Genomic DNA, 15,348 nt, shown 5'->3' on the forward strand with positions numbered 1-15,348 from the left:
AAGAGATGTGATGTTGCCTAAATCTTTCAGATCCAGATACAGACAAGTTTAATCACACCCCCCAAACACAAAGCAGACATAATACACCCCTGTCTGTCATGTGACCACATATCTCTTCTGTGACTGGTTAGGCCTGTCACTTCTATTGTTAGAGACAAAGATGAGTTACACCTTGAGGGGGATGTTGCCTTCAAGTGCTCCTCGGAAGCTCCCACTTCCGAGTTCGGAAGTCGGAAATTCAACACTGAAGTGCTTTTAGTTGGAAATAACAAAATGGAGCCTGTTACAAAAGCAGTTGTTTTATTTTAGACAACACATGGCACCGAGATGCTTTGTGCTGCAGTTGGAGGATGTTTTTAAATTTATTTCTTAAAACATTACTTTTGCCTTTAATTGACACGGCTTCCATGCTCTCTGCCACCCTAAACATCACATCTCGGCAACTCGGGTATCAGAAAATCTTCACTTTCCAAGTTGTATTATCAGTTGGTTGGGTCATTCTTGCATTCACATCATTATTACAATATTTCTGACACCACTTGAAGGCAGCAGAGGACTTGACAATGACTGGGACCTCCTCTTGTTTGAGTTTTGTCTAGAAGCAAATATATTCATGTACTAATGTAAGTTTTGTGGCATGTCCTGTACTAAGGTGGTTATATTCTGTGGTCATCAGCGTCGAGGAAGGAAACTTGACAATGTGGAATACCTCAATGTCTTTATTGCTGTTGTTGAGTCAATGGTACAATGTTTTAAAACATTCATCCAGTTGGAAACTACCCACTACTATGACATTGCAAGTGTTTAGAGAGACTACAGATAGTGTGCTTTGCATAGGCTTAGCTCTACACAAAAGACAAGTGTCTGGTTAAACATGGAAATAAGAGGATTAAAAAAAAACATAAAACGGACAAAAAGCTGTTAAAAAAACACAATACGGCATTATGAAACCACAGTATAAAAAAAAAGAACATAAATGTCACATTAAATCACGCTTAAAAATATTTTGGTCAAGCTCCCCTGCTCTTTTCAGGAGCGGTGGAATGTGATTGTCAGAGTTTTGAGCAGTAACACGGATCAATTTAATGCCCCGGCAAACCTTTCATATCCTTATCAAAGCTTGTGCCGTGCGGAAATGAAGAAGTGGAATGTGCTACTTATGACCTTGTCAGTGAAAAATAACATAAAAAGCATTACTCTTAATATCATACTGAGTTGATATGAGGCTTTTATCATGTACTGTACCTCAGCTGTCAGTTCCATAGTAAATATTTTGATTGCAATCATAAGGCCAGAAGAATTACATAGTGGTAAATATCCTTGCATTGTACTATCTATCTTACTATATGCTTGGGCAACCTGATTTTACTTGTGGATGCCCTCGAAGGCAAACCCAACGCCGAGCATCTTACTCAAAGGAGAGCGCACAGAAAGGCAATAGTGGACTTAAAGGCAGAGGGAAAGAAGTATGGCTGGGTTGCCGATTTCCTACATGATAAATCCTATAGCTTTGAAGCAGCGAAGGCACCTTGTTCTATACCTGCTTGAACTCTTAAGAGGAATGTCCGAAGATTTTAAAGTGATCACGACTCAAACAACAGGTACAAAAGCTACAAAAAAACAGCTGAGAAACAGAAAAGGAACGAAACACATTAAAACATAAATTAAATGACATAAAGGATAATAAAAGTCATAATGGCCTTCTGAATATTCAACACTCCTATCACCACCGAAATGAATCCTGTAACTGCCTGTTGGTGAATAGTCATTTCTGAATACAAAAAAAGCGAAATACCTTTTTTTTTTATGAGTATAAAGATGTTATATAAGATACAGTATGATATTCAAAACATCACATGTGCTAACATATATTACTCAGACCATTGTTGCACTATTGGTAAGACATAATAAAAGTGAAATCAGCTAAATTCTAGAAGTGCTTATATTTCTATCCTGAACTGGTGAACGTTGAATAAAATAGCAATGTGTGAAGCTTTTGCTTTAAATATAAATAAAAAAAGAGATGGAAAATGAACTGTATGAGGGAGAGAACTGATGTCATCCATCTCTTTGGAATATGGACATCTGAAACCTGTCTGTTTAATTCATCTACTCTGTCTCTATCAAAACCGCCGGCATGGAGTAAAAGAGATAAATCTAAATTTAATTTATTTTTTTGTTTCTGGAAGGATCCTATAAAACAAAACACAATCCATATTAATCATAAACGTCCAAATTTCACAGCATTTTGTTTCTTTTAGAAAGCAAAAATCGATGTGCAAAGGCACTGTACACGGCAACCGTACAAAAATGTGATGCTGTTTTCGGTACAGTGCTTGGACAGCGTCTCTCCTGTCCCTCCGTTTTCTTGGGGTCCCTCTTGGGAGTGTGGTCATTATTTGGTACGTAAGACAAAGTCAAGGGAAGAGTCTTGGATTGTCGTGGTCCCGGCTGCGGTGGCCCCTTCAACACTTTAGTGTCCCATACCTGAACGAAGACACACAACGAGTCTGTCAGCGGGTACTACACATGTAAAGATAGGTGTGGGTCAACGACACCAAGGGTTAAACACACACATCAAAACAACGTCAGATTATTGTTAAGTATGTAGTATACTGACAGGTGTTTGATTTAGTAGATTCACAGGAGAGTCACAGGAGTCCTTCAAAGTTTGCACGCTTGCAGTGGGTTAAAAATGAACTGAGAACACATTTGCTGCAGTCTGAAATATAGTACAATTGTGCATAATAGCAACACTTTATATTCTAGTGCAATTCGAGTTCAATTTTGTTCCCCTTGATGAGCAGTCTCAAGTGCACTTACAGAGAGTAAGTGTTCCAAAATGCTACGGAGCCATAAAAAAACAACATTATTACCTGAAGTTTATCATTCAAAATCCCACACAGTCTGCAAAAAAAGTGTCAAGTTACCAACTCTATTTTTTCACCATTTCCAAAATGGTGGATATCATTCTGGAATCTCTCTATTAAAGCCCAGCATGTGGCGAGTATACGGCTGTTAAACTTGTAAGCGGCCCAATGTGGTGTCAAATGCCGGTAACGTCCTGCAGCCAACAACAACCAGCTAGGGATATATATATATATATATATGTGTGTGTGTGTGTGCAGAGTCTGGTGTGTGTGTGAGTGTGTGCGTGTGTATGTGCGCTAGGTTCGTCTCAAAATCTGTACAAAGCCTCTGTCATCCTCTGAGTCAGCTTGTGATGGCGTGCTAATCTCCAACATCCCAGCTATTAATGTGACAAACCGGCCTGGCAGCACCACAGCCTCTAAAGCTTCAAGAGGCAGAATTACGGTGTGAGTGGCAGCGGTGGATGGCTGTGTTTAAGAGTGTGTGTGTGTGTGTGTGTGTGTGTGCACATGTGTGGGAAAGGTGAAAGGTTTGAGTGGTGGCAGGGTTTATAGAGGTGAAATTGGGGTGTGCATGTGTGTGTGTGTGTCTCCGCTGCGTTGAACAAGCGACATATTACACAGTCATGTACGGAATCCCTCAAGGCCAAAACACTCCTCTGCCTGCTGGGGGAACAAAAGGAGGAGGAGGAGGAGGAGGAGGAGGTGGCACTCAGACCCCATTTGAAAATAGCAAGCAATGCTAAAGTGGCATCCAAAAAGCCAAACTGCAAACTGAACATAAAAAAACAAAAGGTGATTTACAGCCGTCAGTGTTCTCCAGGGACAAAGCGTGGGGTCGGGTGGTTATGAGACGGTCAGTTATGGGTTTTGGGACACATGGTGTTGTGTAAATCAAAGAACCAGTGAAAGGATGGTCCAGTTGTCAGAGAGACTGCCACATATCCAGAAGGTCACAGGTTAAATTTCTGAAACTATCAGTATTTCATCAACAACTGTGTGTCCTGCCAAAGTGTTGTTGGCCAAGACACTGCAGCCTCACCTGGTCACTCTTGGTAAGAGTGTCAGCTAAACGCCTAAAAATATCCAATGAGACACAGCTCACTGTGCTTTTTTCAGACTCTGTGGCTTGCCTTTACCTCCGTGACTCTGCCTGGATATTGTTAGCAAGTAGACCGCCCACACGGTTATAAAAACACATCGTCTCTGCCAGGTGAAAACCTTGCAACTCCAGTTTCGGCTATTTTCATGTTTTAACTCCAGTTGAAGGATTTACATGCTGCTCTATGGGTTGAGAAAATTCGACAGCTGCCCTTGGGTTTCTGAAATCTTTTCAAAACCAATTACATAAACAACAAAAATGCTCGGTGGTTGGGCTGAAAACAAGGCTGTTTTTCTTACTTGCTGAAAAGCTGACATTTTGGAGACACAAGGTTTTCACCCGACGACAGCGATGTGCATGCCCACACGCCTGCACGCCCACACTGACAACCTCACACACATGCACTCACACACACACACACACACACACACACACACACACACACACACACACACACACACACACAGACTTCTGGTGTCTTATATAAACTCACCGTTGGCGACTGATTTAGTCTCCCCTCTGCCTGCCACCTGCAAGAGAGAGAGGGAGAGAGAGAGACAGAGACAGGGAGAGAGGAGGCTGTTAGAGGGAGAAAGCCATCAAAAGTGAACTGTGAAGCTTCCTTGTCAACGCAGCCATTGTCACTCTCAAAGCAGCAAGCGCTTACAACCAGATGTGATCTAACTCTCCCTCCACCTCTGTGTTCACCCTCAGCCCTAACACTGTGCGCTCTCCTGAACTTCTCCCGCACCCCGTCATCATCGCCGTCCCGCTCCTCTTGCCTTCCCTGACATCACAGCATAGCATGGTTAGCTAATAACACGGTCGCTAACCGCTACCTTTCCTGTCCAGGGCCCGTTTTACGTCAGCGCAGACCACCGCCTGCTGCCCTCCAACCCCACTACTCACTGTGGCGGACCACAACCTCCGGCCTGCACTGCAGCTGCTGGCTGGCTGCAGGCTGTGAGGAACACACTGGGACACACTACTGCCAAGGTAGGAAGGAGGGAAGGAAGGAAGGAAGGTAGGAAGGAAGGTAGGAAGATACAGTAAATGGATAGATAGTATTGTTGTGAAATTATCCTTGTTATATTCTGTTTCAACCCTATTACTGAACATCTCCATCCAATGCTGCTTTATCTGAGTATAGAAATGAAGATTAGACCATCCATTAATGTCAGGTTTATTCAGAATTGTTTGAAATGTGATCTGATAACAGCAGCGATTCAATATTGTGCAACTGCCATTGTGCAACTCAGCGAGGCAAATGACTCATAAAGAACGCTGTAAACAGTTTTCTCCATTAGGGTAATAAAATGTCGAGTGAAGTTGGACTGAGAATGCTGATTTGTGGGCGCCGTGTCCAAAGAGAGGCAGAGGAAGGAGCGGTGATGCGATGCAGCCATTTGTGAAAAGCGTTCGGCCCGCAGTTGGACAACAGGCGCACTGCTAAAGGTTTTACGACACAGACTTAACGCTGAGCTCTAATGCTGGATCTCGTTGAGTCGGCCTTAACAAGTTGTGGGCGTTAATAGAGTCAGCAGCGTAATTCTTCTTTATTATGGCTTTACTATGGCTCAGACTCTGTTTATATGTTCGCTTTGTTCCTTTTATTTTACAGCACTTGGCAAATTTGGTGAAAGTGCTGTACGTGAAGTGAAGGGTTTCATTCCAAAATACTGTTGCTCAATATTTAAAAAACTGATGACTACAACCTATTAAATGTTATGATTTTTTAAGTAAAATGGTTTTGAAAGCTAATAACTTGAAAAATATTCAATAGTGAGTATGCCAGCAATCATTTTGTTAGCATAGATGACACATCATTATCAAATCATGGATATCTCGTTTTGGACTGAAACTCTTAAATATAGTTATTATCATTGTGATTAACTGAAGCAGTACTGTCCAACCACAGCAGAACAGAGTGTAGCTTTGCCAGTGACAGAGAGCAAAAAAAGTAGATAGTGTGACATCATAGGGTGAGGTCATTCTGTGATAAGCGCTTTGAAGAAACGTGGGGAGGAACATTTACTCTTTTCTCTTCGTTTACCTCTCCAGGCTTCTTCCAGATTTAACGGTGAAGTCAACTAGCTATCTGAGTTCTTTAAAACAAAAACAAACAAGAACAATTGTTATTCCCATTGCTGCCACACCAAGGTCAAAATATCATGTGATTATCTTAATATTCATTCACCATCTCTTCACGGATTTGTAACAAAACATTGACTGACAAGGACTGGAGACTGAAGTCATGAGAAACCACAGAAAGTCTCCCAAGACCACAAACCAAATTTGGCAGAGTCAAAAACTTCATCTGGAGATATTCCAGGATGTGTGTTGCTCACTTGGGTTTTCCTGGGTGGGTGAGACTGGTATTCTGTTCACCCTCTTATTCTCTTGCAATAAATGTTTCTTCATGTAAATAGACAAGTAAATGATGTGAAAATTGAAGTAGTTACTTTGGTTGGAGAAGCGCCTTTGTTTTCCCATAGACTCCTCTTGTTGGTGACGTCAACAGGCTTCAGGTCCTGTCAGAGAGAGAGAGAGAGAGACAGAAAACAAAAGACAGAGAGAGAAAGGGCATCATATCAGCAGTGCTCAGAGCACTAAGCAGCTGTAGGTCAATTTGAAAATAGTTACCATATTGTGGCAATGAAACAGTACCTGAGATGTAGAGGAAAGGAATAACAGAGGAGGACAAAGAGCTGCAGGAAGGAGAGCAAAGGTCGACAGAGACTATCGAGCAGAGAGGTGCTTGTCTAGTGGAAGGCAGAGAAAATAGCACACTCACTATGAGCCGGGGTCTGGGTCGATCCGCTTACACCTCACTCAATCACAATGCAAAACAACGTGCAGAGAACCCTCACTGTCAATAGTCTCTAAGAGACTGAAAAGAGGAATCTTTTTATGGCAATAGATTTCCAGTTTCTGAACACTGGGAGTAAATCCATTTCCTGAATTCAGTGAAGTAAACTGACTATCAACAAAACCAACAGCATCACAAGCAAACTACAAGCATTTGCATAAGAGACAAAACAGACTCACTGTCATATCATCATAAAAAAAAAGCTTAAATTCTAATTCGTCAATGTAAATTAACGGGCTGACAGGAACCTTTGTGTAGCTGACTGGCTAAATCACATAATCCTGTGGGAATATTCAGTTGTTGGCCACTCTCTTTGCCCCCCCCCATTCATGGATACAGTTTCCTTTCATACCCTCGCTGTCATCTGCTATGTGTGACCAATTTGAACGCAGGCCATGGTCTGCCGCCTGAAAAGCCTTAAGATAAATATTGGTTTGGGTGAAATATAGCCAGGGACAACAGAGAGTGAAGGGAGGCATGATACATTGGCACCGAGCCATACGCATCAGCAGGAATAAAAGCATTCGGGCTTGCTGTCTGTCTGATAGCAAAGCGTATGACAAAATCCTAAAGTTACACTTAATACCAAAGTGATAGCAAGTCTAAAATATGAGCATCCACCGTCTACTGATAAAATGACAAATATAAGAGTGTAAAAATTGAGTTGCGGCAAAAATTTAGTTGAGACGTGTCACAAGTTAGTTTGATTTATGGCCACCAGGTGGTGCCAGACAGGCAGTATCTCACAGACAGACAGAGGACAAACTGACTTGCTATGCTGCATCATTTGGAAACGATTATAAAACATGTACAGAACAAGACCAGCAGTAATTCTGACATTATCATAATAGCACTGCAGAGCTGATATAAGAGGGAAAGTACTCCACCTCATTATGAGGCTGACCAGTGTTCACTGGAATGAATGCAGCTCTAGTGTTAGACGATCGCTGTCCACATGCTCTACTGACTAGTGAATTCTTCACAAATAACCAACACAAGTGAGCATTTGAAGCATTTGGAAAAGCTAACGAACTTGCTTGCGAAGTAAATCTAAATCACTTGAAGCGTTAATGTGTGTGACAGTACAAGTCCTCTAGTGTCTTTACCGCAACTATAAACAGACACGACGCGCATTTAAACTTTATGTTTAGATCATGAGGTTTGAAAACGCGTCATCGGATAGTTTAAAACAGACTGATATGATTCTTCTTCTACAGGATTCACCGATCCTCTCCCTAAAGGTGTCACTAACCGGAATCAACACAGCTGCATTTGCTGTGCTGTTAGTTTGTAGTTAGAGCATCTATAGGTCATCTCTCTATAGGCTCCTATCCAAATAAACCCCGGCTCCTAGCTGTACAGTGCGGTCACTGTATTTCCCAGCAGCAGCGACAGGGGTTGCTATGGAGACGACCTACCGCTGGCCTTCCTCCCGCCGTTTTGCCGCTCTCAGGGGTTTTGTTCAGCCAGTCGTTGATGCGGCCCGCCACGCCTATCTTCATCACAGCTGCTTCCTGTTTGGACAGGGTCAAAGGTCAGCTAAGCCTGGTCGTCATCGGCAACGGGGCCGAGCAGGAAGTGCCAGTGAAACGGGCTCTTTCCTCTCTCTCTCTCTCTCTCTCTCTCTCCACTTGACTCACACAGGCACAGACAGACAAAGACAGTTACACACGCACACGCACGCACACGCACGCACACACACACACACACACACACACACACACACACACATACACACACACATACACTTCCCACAGCTTCCTTGCCCACACACTCCCCAAGGTAGTCTTTAATAGCTGTGGCATTTCTCATTTCTGGTCAGCCCAGAGACACAGCCCCCTACGCAAGTACACACACACACACACACACACACACCACACACACACTTCCATCAACTTCCTATCTCACATCCTTAACAGCTGTGGCGTTCCTCACCTTGTACGTGCCCCCGCCACCTCCAGGTGAGCTGAACACGTTGCCTTTCTCCCACATGCTCTTGATATTCCGTATGCTGTCGGTCACCATGGGCAGATCCACCGCTCCGGAGCGGGGCGATCGAGACTCCCTGTTCTCTCTCTGCGGGGGGAGGGGAAAGCGGTGGGTTTAAACCGCTGGATGGTTATCAAAGCTGAGATACCTGTCTATGCAATATGTGGAGGATTTTTAAAGGGCGCACACGAGCTTGCTAATAACCACAGTGACAAATTCCTACTCCTTGTGTCTTCAAAGTGCTTGAGAAATACAGTATGATACTCAGTGTATTGCTTTGGGCATTGCTGAGGGAGACACATGACAAGACATTCCCGACCGCCTACGTGTCTTCTTGGAATGTTTTAGGCGTTTAGCTGATGAGACAGAGAGGCTTGCAAGGAGTGAGCAGGTAGGACATATACTGATTTTTAATTAGTATTCCACCTAAATGTATGTTTCAGTGTTGACTGGCTTTGAATTGTATATGAATGTATTTTTTGCATTTTTTTTATATTATGTATATTGATGTAATTTAGTGTATATTAATGTAATTTAATGTTTATCATGTAATGTGTTATGTACAGTATGTCAGGTGTGGACCCCAGGAAGATTAGTTGATTGCCACGGCATCAGCTAATGGGGATCCTTAAATAAACAAATAAACAAATAAACAGGACGCATCGATGGATACTTTCGCTGTCACAAGGATCAAACCTGTGACCTTTCAGTTACAGGGCAGCCTCTCAAACAAACAGACCCCCCCTGCTGCCAGTTTACTACGTTATTGCAGTGGTTCGTGACCCCCTGAAACGAAGCGATACCTACTTGCGGCCCACTTCACAGGCTGCATAGCAGAGTGGTGAAGAGTTCAACGAAAGAATGATTCTCCCTTTTCAGGTTGTTTCATTTGATTCATAATCGGAGGAGGCCTAGGGGCTTAAAACTATTCAGTATTTCACAAGAAAAAAGCAAAAAATTAGGGAAAAGTGTGGAAAAAATAGACGTGATAATAAATTTGTATAGCAGAAATATGTTTTTTCCTATCCCATCATCTCGCGACCCCCTGAGGGGTTCCGACCCCCAGGATGAGAACCACTGTGTTATTGTACTATTAATGTGTCATGTATTTTACAGTGCAGTGCTGACCTGAGCAGCCGAGGTGTACTGCTCCAGCCTGTTGTCGATCTTGGACACCACAGGAGAGTGAGACGTCTTCACTGAGCTGCTGGGCAGAAAGCGAACAGTTGGGATACATACAGTCAGGTGAAAAATGGGACTGCTTTGTATATTATACACCACTTTTATCTAAAGTGCCTTATAATTCCTTGAGTGTAGACACTTGTGACCCCAGTGGGAATTAAACCCCGGCTCTGGCAGTGTCGTGCCACACTTTAACTATTCAGCAAAACAGCACCCCAGGTGATCAAGTGTAGGCTTTGGTACTGGGACACAATATAATGCACAAGCTATATTTTTTTACCTTTTCTGTGCCGACTTGTTCAGGAACTCGGCCCGCTCTCCGATCTGTATGGAAAGATTCGGAGGAGGCCGGCGTGTTAATAAATATTGCAGCGACGTTCGACACACACATAAATCACTGCAACACAACATTTCCTTCACTCTTCAGCGGCTTTAAAACAGATGTTGAAACCAATCCTCCTCTTGATTTCTATGCTTCCTTATTGTGTCCATGAGGAATTTTATCTTAAAATGGTATATATCTATTTTAAGGAAAAAAGAGCTGATGGAAAAAGTTGATATTTTCAACGCACACGTGATTCTATCCTCAAAAACTATTGGTCCGAGGATGATTTATAACTTAAAAAGCATAATGTGCTTAACTATCTCCTTTCTTGCCAATAATCATTTTGCAAGAGCTGGCCTTAATTTTTTCAAATGGTGGATATCTCATTTTCTCATTTTGAAATGAACCTCTTCATATCCTTATTAAGTTGGGTTTCTTCCTGACCAGCAACACACAATGTGACTGATTGTTCCCTCTATGCAGAGCGCAGCTGAATGACACACACGCGCATGCACACACACACACAGAAAAAACACACCAAGCTTTTTTTTTTTTCTATCTCCGTCTTTGGACTGTGGGAATCTCAGAGGATTGTTTATGATATACGACAAAAAGGCTAAAAGGGGGGCAATGCAATCATTCCTTAGACACTCACAAAAAAAAACCCTTAAACAGACAGAAAGAAAGAACAGCAGAAAAAGCTCTCTCTCCCCCCTCTCTCTGTGAAAAAGGACCTCGCTCTCGGCTACTGAATGTGGGAGTTCCCAAAATACTCCCCGACAGGAAATTCCCCATTCTCAGACGCGTTTTAAAGAGCTGTAGCCGTCCGAACGCGGTTACAGTAATCCTGTTAACCCTAATCGCTTTCCTGCATCCCCACAGCCCGTCCTTCACTCTGTCCCTCTGTCCCTCTGTCCCTCTGTCCTTTGCCTTATCTACAGTACGTAGCGGGGTTATGCTGCTTTACTGCTGATAACACTTAGGCCAGCTTCTGGGACTTTGTGTACCACTGGGATGGTGCCTGCTGATAGCGAGGCATGTTTCTGTAGGCTTTAATATGACAAGAGCCAGCATATTGCATCAACAAAAAGTCATGAAGAAAAGAATGTATGTTCTCAATGGCGTCCATGCTTTTTTGAAATCATAATACAGGCTTTTGACAGGTTTCGAAGCACCTAAGGGTCATGGAGAGTCACAAAAATGGAACATGGAAAAGCTCAATTTAAGTAAGAAATAGGAAAAGCAAATCAAATCAAATTGCAGTTCTGTGTGTTTTTTTTTAGTGTGGACACTAGTCGCTTTCCATGGCATTGTGCCCTTGCCACTTCCAAGGCCTATTGCATGCCATGTATTTTTGCTTGCTACGATAACAAATGTCTCTAAAATTGGAGGATTAAGCACACACTGGAGGCAGGCAAACAGCACAGAACTACATGCAATCCAAATGTGTAATAATGTGGTAATGCTGTGTCAACACAAAAAACACGCAATTTACAACACTGCAAAGCAACAATTCATTCATAACTCTGAAGAGTATGTAATGAAATATGAAATATAAAACAGGCAGATGTGCACAGACAGATACATCCAGACACAGCCAGATGGACACATACACACACACACACACACACACAGCTGTACCTACAGTGAACATGACGACAAAGTAAAGCTGTGTCTGTGAGGCCATGGGGGTAGGGGGTGGGGTTGGGGTGAAGGGTTGGAGTTGAACAACATTATTTACAAAACCAAGACCACAAACAAACAAACAAACAAACAACAAAACCCTAAATCTAATCAGCCCAGAGCTCGTAAACCATTAGAGCGAGCCTCGAGGCTGCAGTCTCACCGGGAAGGGCCAGATGGATATTACTGCTAACTGTCACTAATTACATTTTCTCCACTGGCTGAAAATCCCCCTCGGTTCTCAACGCGTGGGAGTTGGCTTTTGGCGACACTGGAAACATTTATTCACATTCGAGTTGATTAAACGTTCCTTCGCCGTGACAAACATTTATCTTCAGAGGGGGAGGTGGGGGCGCGACACGCTGTGCTGCTTCGGGCTGCAGTCTCTCGTGTGTGTGTGTGTGTGTGTGTGTGTGTGTGTGTGTGCAGAAAGCGGACGATTGACAAACAGTGCTACTTTAAGAAGTCAGCACACGACAGAATCGAAGAGAAGACAGTCGGAATGAGTTACAGAAGGATTGGCTATCAAAAAAAAAAAAAAAATCCCATATCTCTCCCAGTGCATCTTTACTTGTGGGCCCTTTTTTCGATTTATGAATCCTCCTTCATCTCGATCAGATAGCATGTCACACAGAGCGCTAAAAGAGGTGAGGGGAGCAGATGCGGGTCACCCGGCACTTAATCTCTTCAAATACTTTGAATGTTTGCTTGAGCTTTGCTGGAGTGCCGGATGAGTGGGATTTGCAGGTTTTGGAGGACTATTACGGTGACCGTGATTCTGTGCTGGACAGGATTCACACACAGGGCAGAAAAATACAGCACAGGCGCAGTATTTTATGGCAAATCGAAATGCAGTTGAAGAGTTTACTATGAGAATAAGATATCCCCCGTTTCTCTTACAAAAATGAGTTTTGGCAAGAAAGTAAAGCCTATTAGAATATAATATTATAGTTATGTCATCATAAGACCGTTCCAAAATAAAGATTTTTAAAGATGGAAAAATGTGTGTTTTTGAAATACTTGCTGATAAATTAAATGACAGATTAAATGATAAATGACACTCTTCAACTGGAATGAAACCCTGCAGTGAGACGCAGGTCAGGAGAGGTCAGGTCAGAGGTCAGAGGTCAAAGGTTAAAGGCGGCTGACTGACCTTCAGAGAGGAGCCTCGAGGGCTGACACACTTGAAGGGTTTTCCCTCCCCGTCCATGGTGTCTTCCACCTTCTGTCTCTTCTCAGCAGCCTCTGCCCTCCTCCGCTCTATCTCTTCCTTCATCTTCCTCTTCTCCTCCTGAGGAAGACAGACACATTTACATTAGTGCCATTTTAGCTGATGCGCTTCTTCCAGAGTGACTTGTGATGAGTGCAAAATTAGATGGTGACATCTTTCATGCTCAGTTGTCATTGCTGTGGTGTTTCTGCACTGCACTTCCCAGAGATCACCTGTCAATCAAACAGTGTGTCCAGTACTGTGACGTCTTTTTCATTGGATTTTCTATTGATGAAGTTTGAGTGTCACTTTTCTTTGTCTGTTCAGTCATGGTGGCTATCAATGCTCAAGGATTTTTTCCTGGAAAGACCAACCAGACTAGACATTTAGAACAGCAAATGTTAAATCTTTCATGAACTGGGTATAGGTTCAATCACTATTATGCTATATCAATCAGTGAATCAGTAAGAAAATGGAGATGTATTTATATGAAAATGTTGCAGATTATTGCTTTAAATTCCATAAGTCACCAATATAACAAGAAACCAATAAAGAGTGCAGACCACCCAGACAACAGATGTAACAAATACAGGATAGATGCCCCTTTCTAATTGTATTTACTTACTTTATCCAGTGAGGCAGGCCATGAGCAAATTTAATTACTCTGAACAAATTCTTATTTACAGTGATGGCCTGGAGAAAAAGCCCCGTTGGAAAGCTTGAGACAGTCAACAGTCACTTTTATTTTTTAAACAATTAATATATTAACCATTTGAAACATGTACTGTATTCAGAAGAGGGCTGGTAAACTTGGCAGTATATCAGCCCTCTCCAGCAGCCTTGTCTTGGTTAATTAGTCTCTCTGTATCTCTGGGCCATCTTTTAATTACAAACCACAAGGCCTCATTAACATCACACAAGAGGAGAACAGGGGCAGATAGCGAGAGACGGGCCGCCGCGTTCAGAGCCAAGATCAACAAAGAAGACCAGTCAGGGTAACACTGCGAACGCTCGGCCACAGCGTGAGCGTTTGAAAGGGAAAACGAATGACGTGCCGCTGAGTGCAAATTTGAACACGCAGAAAGGAGGAGGTTATCGCATTTGTGATACATAAGCATGAGGTCATTATAAAAGGGGGAAAAAGGAATGACTTTCATGAGTTACGAGTGCGGACCCAAATGGGTCGAGTCACGATAACAGTGAAGTATGGCGAGATAATGCCACGGCGCCACTAGTACCAGGGTGATGCATGGGTTTTAGCTCAGGCAGGTGTAAAGGCTAAATCAACATGAAAGTAGTGAGATGAAAAAACAAAGTGAGAGCGTGTTTGTATGTGAAAGGCAAAGATCAAAACAAAAATAAATAGGAATAAATGAGAAAAATAAGGGGAGGAAAAGGCAAAAAGGGGGAACAGAAACCCAAACAGAGACAGACCAAGAGCACAAGAGATCAAAAAGCATCCATAAAGTGTTCGACTAAAAAGAGAAATCCCTCTCTTCCCCACCTCCTCCTTGGCTTTCCTCTCTGCCTCCTCCTGTTTCTTCTGCCTCTCCTCCTCCTCCAGCACCTTCCTCCTCTCCTCCCTCTTCCTCTTCAGCTCCTCCAGCTCGGCTTCGGCCTCCTGCTGCTTCTGCCTCATCCTCTCGAACTCCTCGCTCTCTGCGTCGTCGCGGCGACGCTTCAGCTCCTCCAGCTTGCGCTCTGCCTCCAAGCGGGCAGCGTCGTCCTGGTCGTCACCCGCCGACACCTCGGGGGAACGCACGCTGCCACGGCTGGGACATACACACACACACACACACACACACACACACACACACACATATCCGGGTCAGAGCACACATATACCACGCATTCAGGTCACAAGCAAACAGAAGAGAAGTGGCACGCAAAGCTGGTTGACACACAGGTAAACACTGACATATGATACAGACAAAATAAATAATATATACAGTATATACACACTTGAAGACGCTCTCTCTCTCTCTCATGCACAACCAAACACACAAAGACACACATGCACACACACACACAGAAACACCGACAATCACCATTGCAAAGAGAATGTAACAGCACATCTCAAGTTTCATGCCAGTGTTTCACTTTGGGGACTTGGGATTA

The 15,348-nt window shown here is 43.2% G+C and overlaps 1 protein-coding gene across 8 annotated transcripts in view; it reads right to left on the reverse strand.

Moving 5' to 3' along the window:
- Positions 1-703: 703 nt before the first annotated feature.
- LOC139648243 (non-muscle caldesmon-like) overlaps positions 704-15,348 on the reverse strand; it is a 28,541-nt gene continuing 13,896 nt past the window's right edge. For 4 of the 8 annotated variants that reach the window (XM_071524305.1, XM_071524303.1, XM_071524300.1 and 1 more), the window contains 9 exons: positions 14,735-15,002; positions 13,174-13,311; positions 10,293-10,336; positions 9,959-10,037; positions 8,777-8,917; positions 8,260-8,355; positions 6,435-6,503; positions 4,466-4,502; positions 704-2,487 (listed from right to left, as the gene is read on the reverse strand). In XM_071524305.1, coding sequence (XP_071380406.1) covers positions 2,474-2,487; positions 4,466-4,502; positions 6,435-6,503; positions 8,260-8,355; positions 8,777-8,917; positions 9,959-10,037; positions 10,293-10,336; positions 13,174-13,311; positions 14,735-15,002 — 886 coding nt within the window. In that variant the 3' untranslated portion in view covers positions 704-2,473. Of the gene's footprint in view, positions 2,488-4,465; positions 4,503-6,007; positions 6,078-6,434; positions 6,504-8,259; positions 8,356-8,776; positions 8,918-9,958; positions 10,038-10,292; positions 10,337-13,173; positions 13,312-14,734; positions 15,003-15,348 lie in introns of all 8 variants that reach the window. The other 4 variants (XM_071524304.1, XM_071524302.1, XR_011695567.1 and 1 more) reach the window with 3 other exon arrangements.

This window comes from Centroberyx affinis, unplaced genomic scaffold (assembly GCF_046629955.1).
Source record: "Centroberyx affinis isolate AG114_WGS23_722 - 3 ecotype Tasmania unplaced genomic scaffold, CSIRO-AGI_Caff_v1 ptg001174l_1, whole genome shotgun sequence".
Classification (NCBI taxonomy): Eukaryota; Metazoa; Chordata; class Actinopteri; order Beryciformes; family Berycidae; genus Centroberyx; species Centroberyx affinis.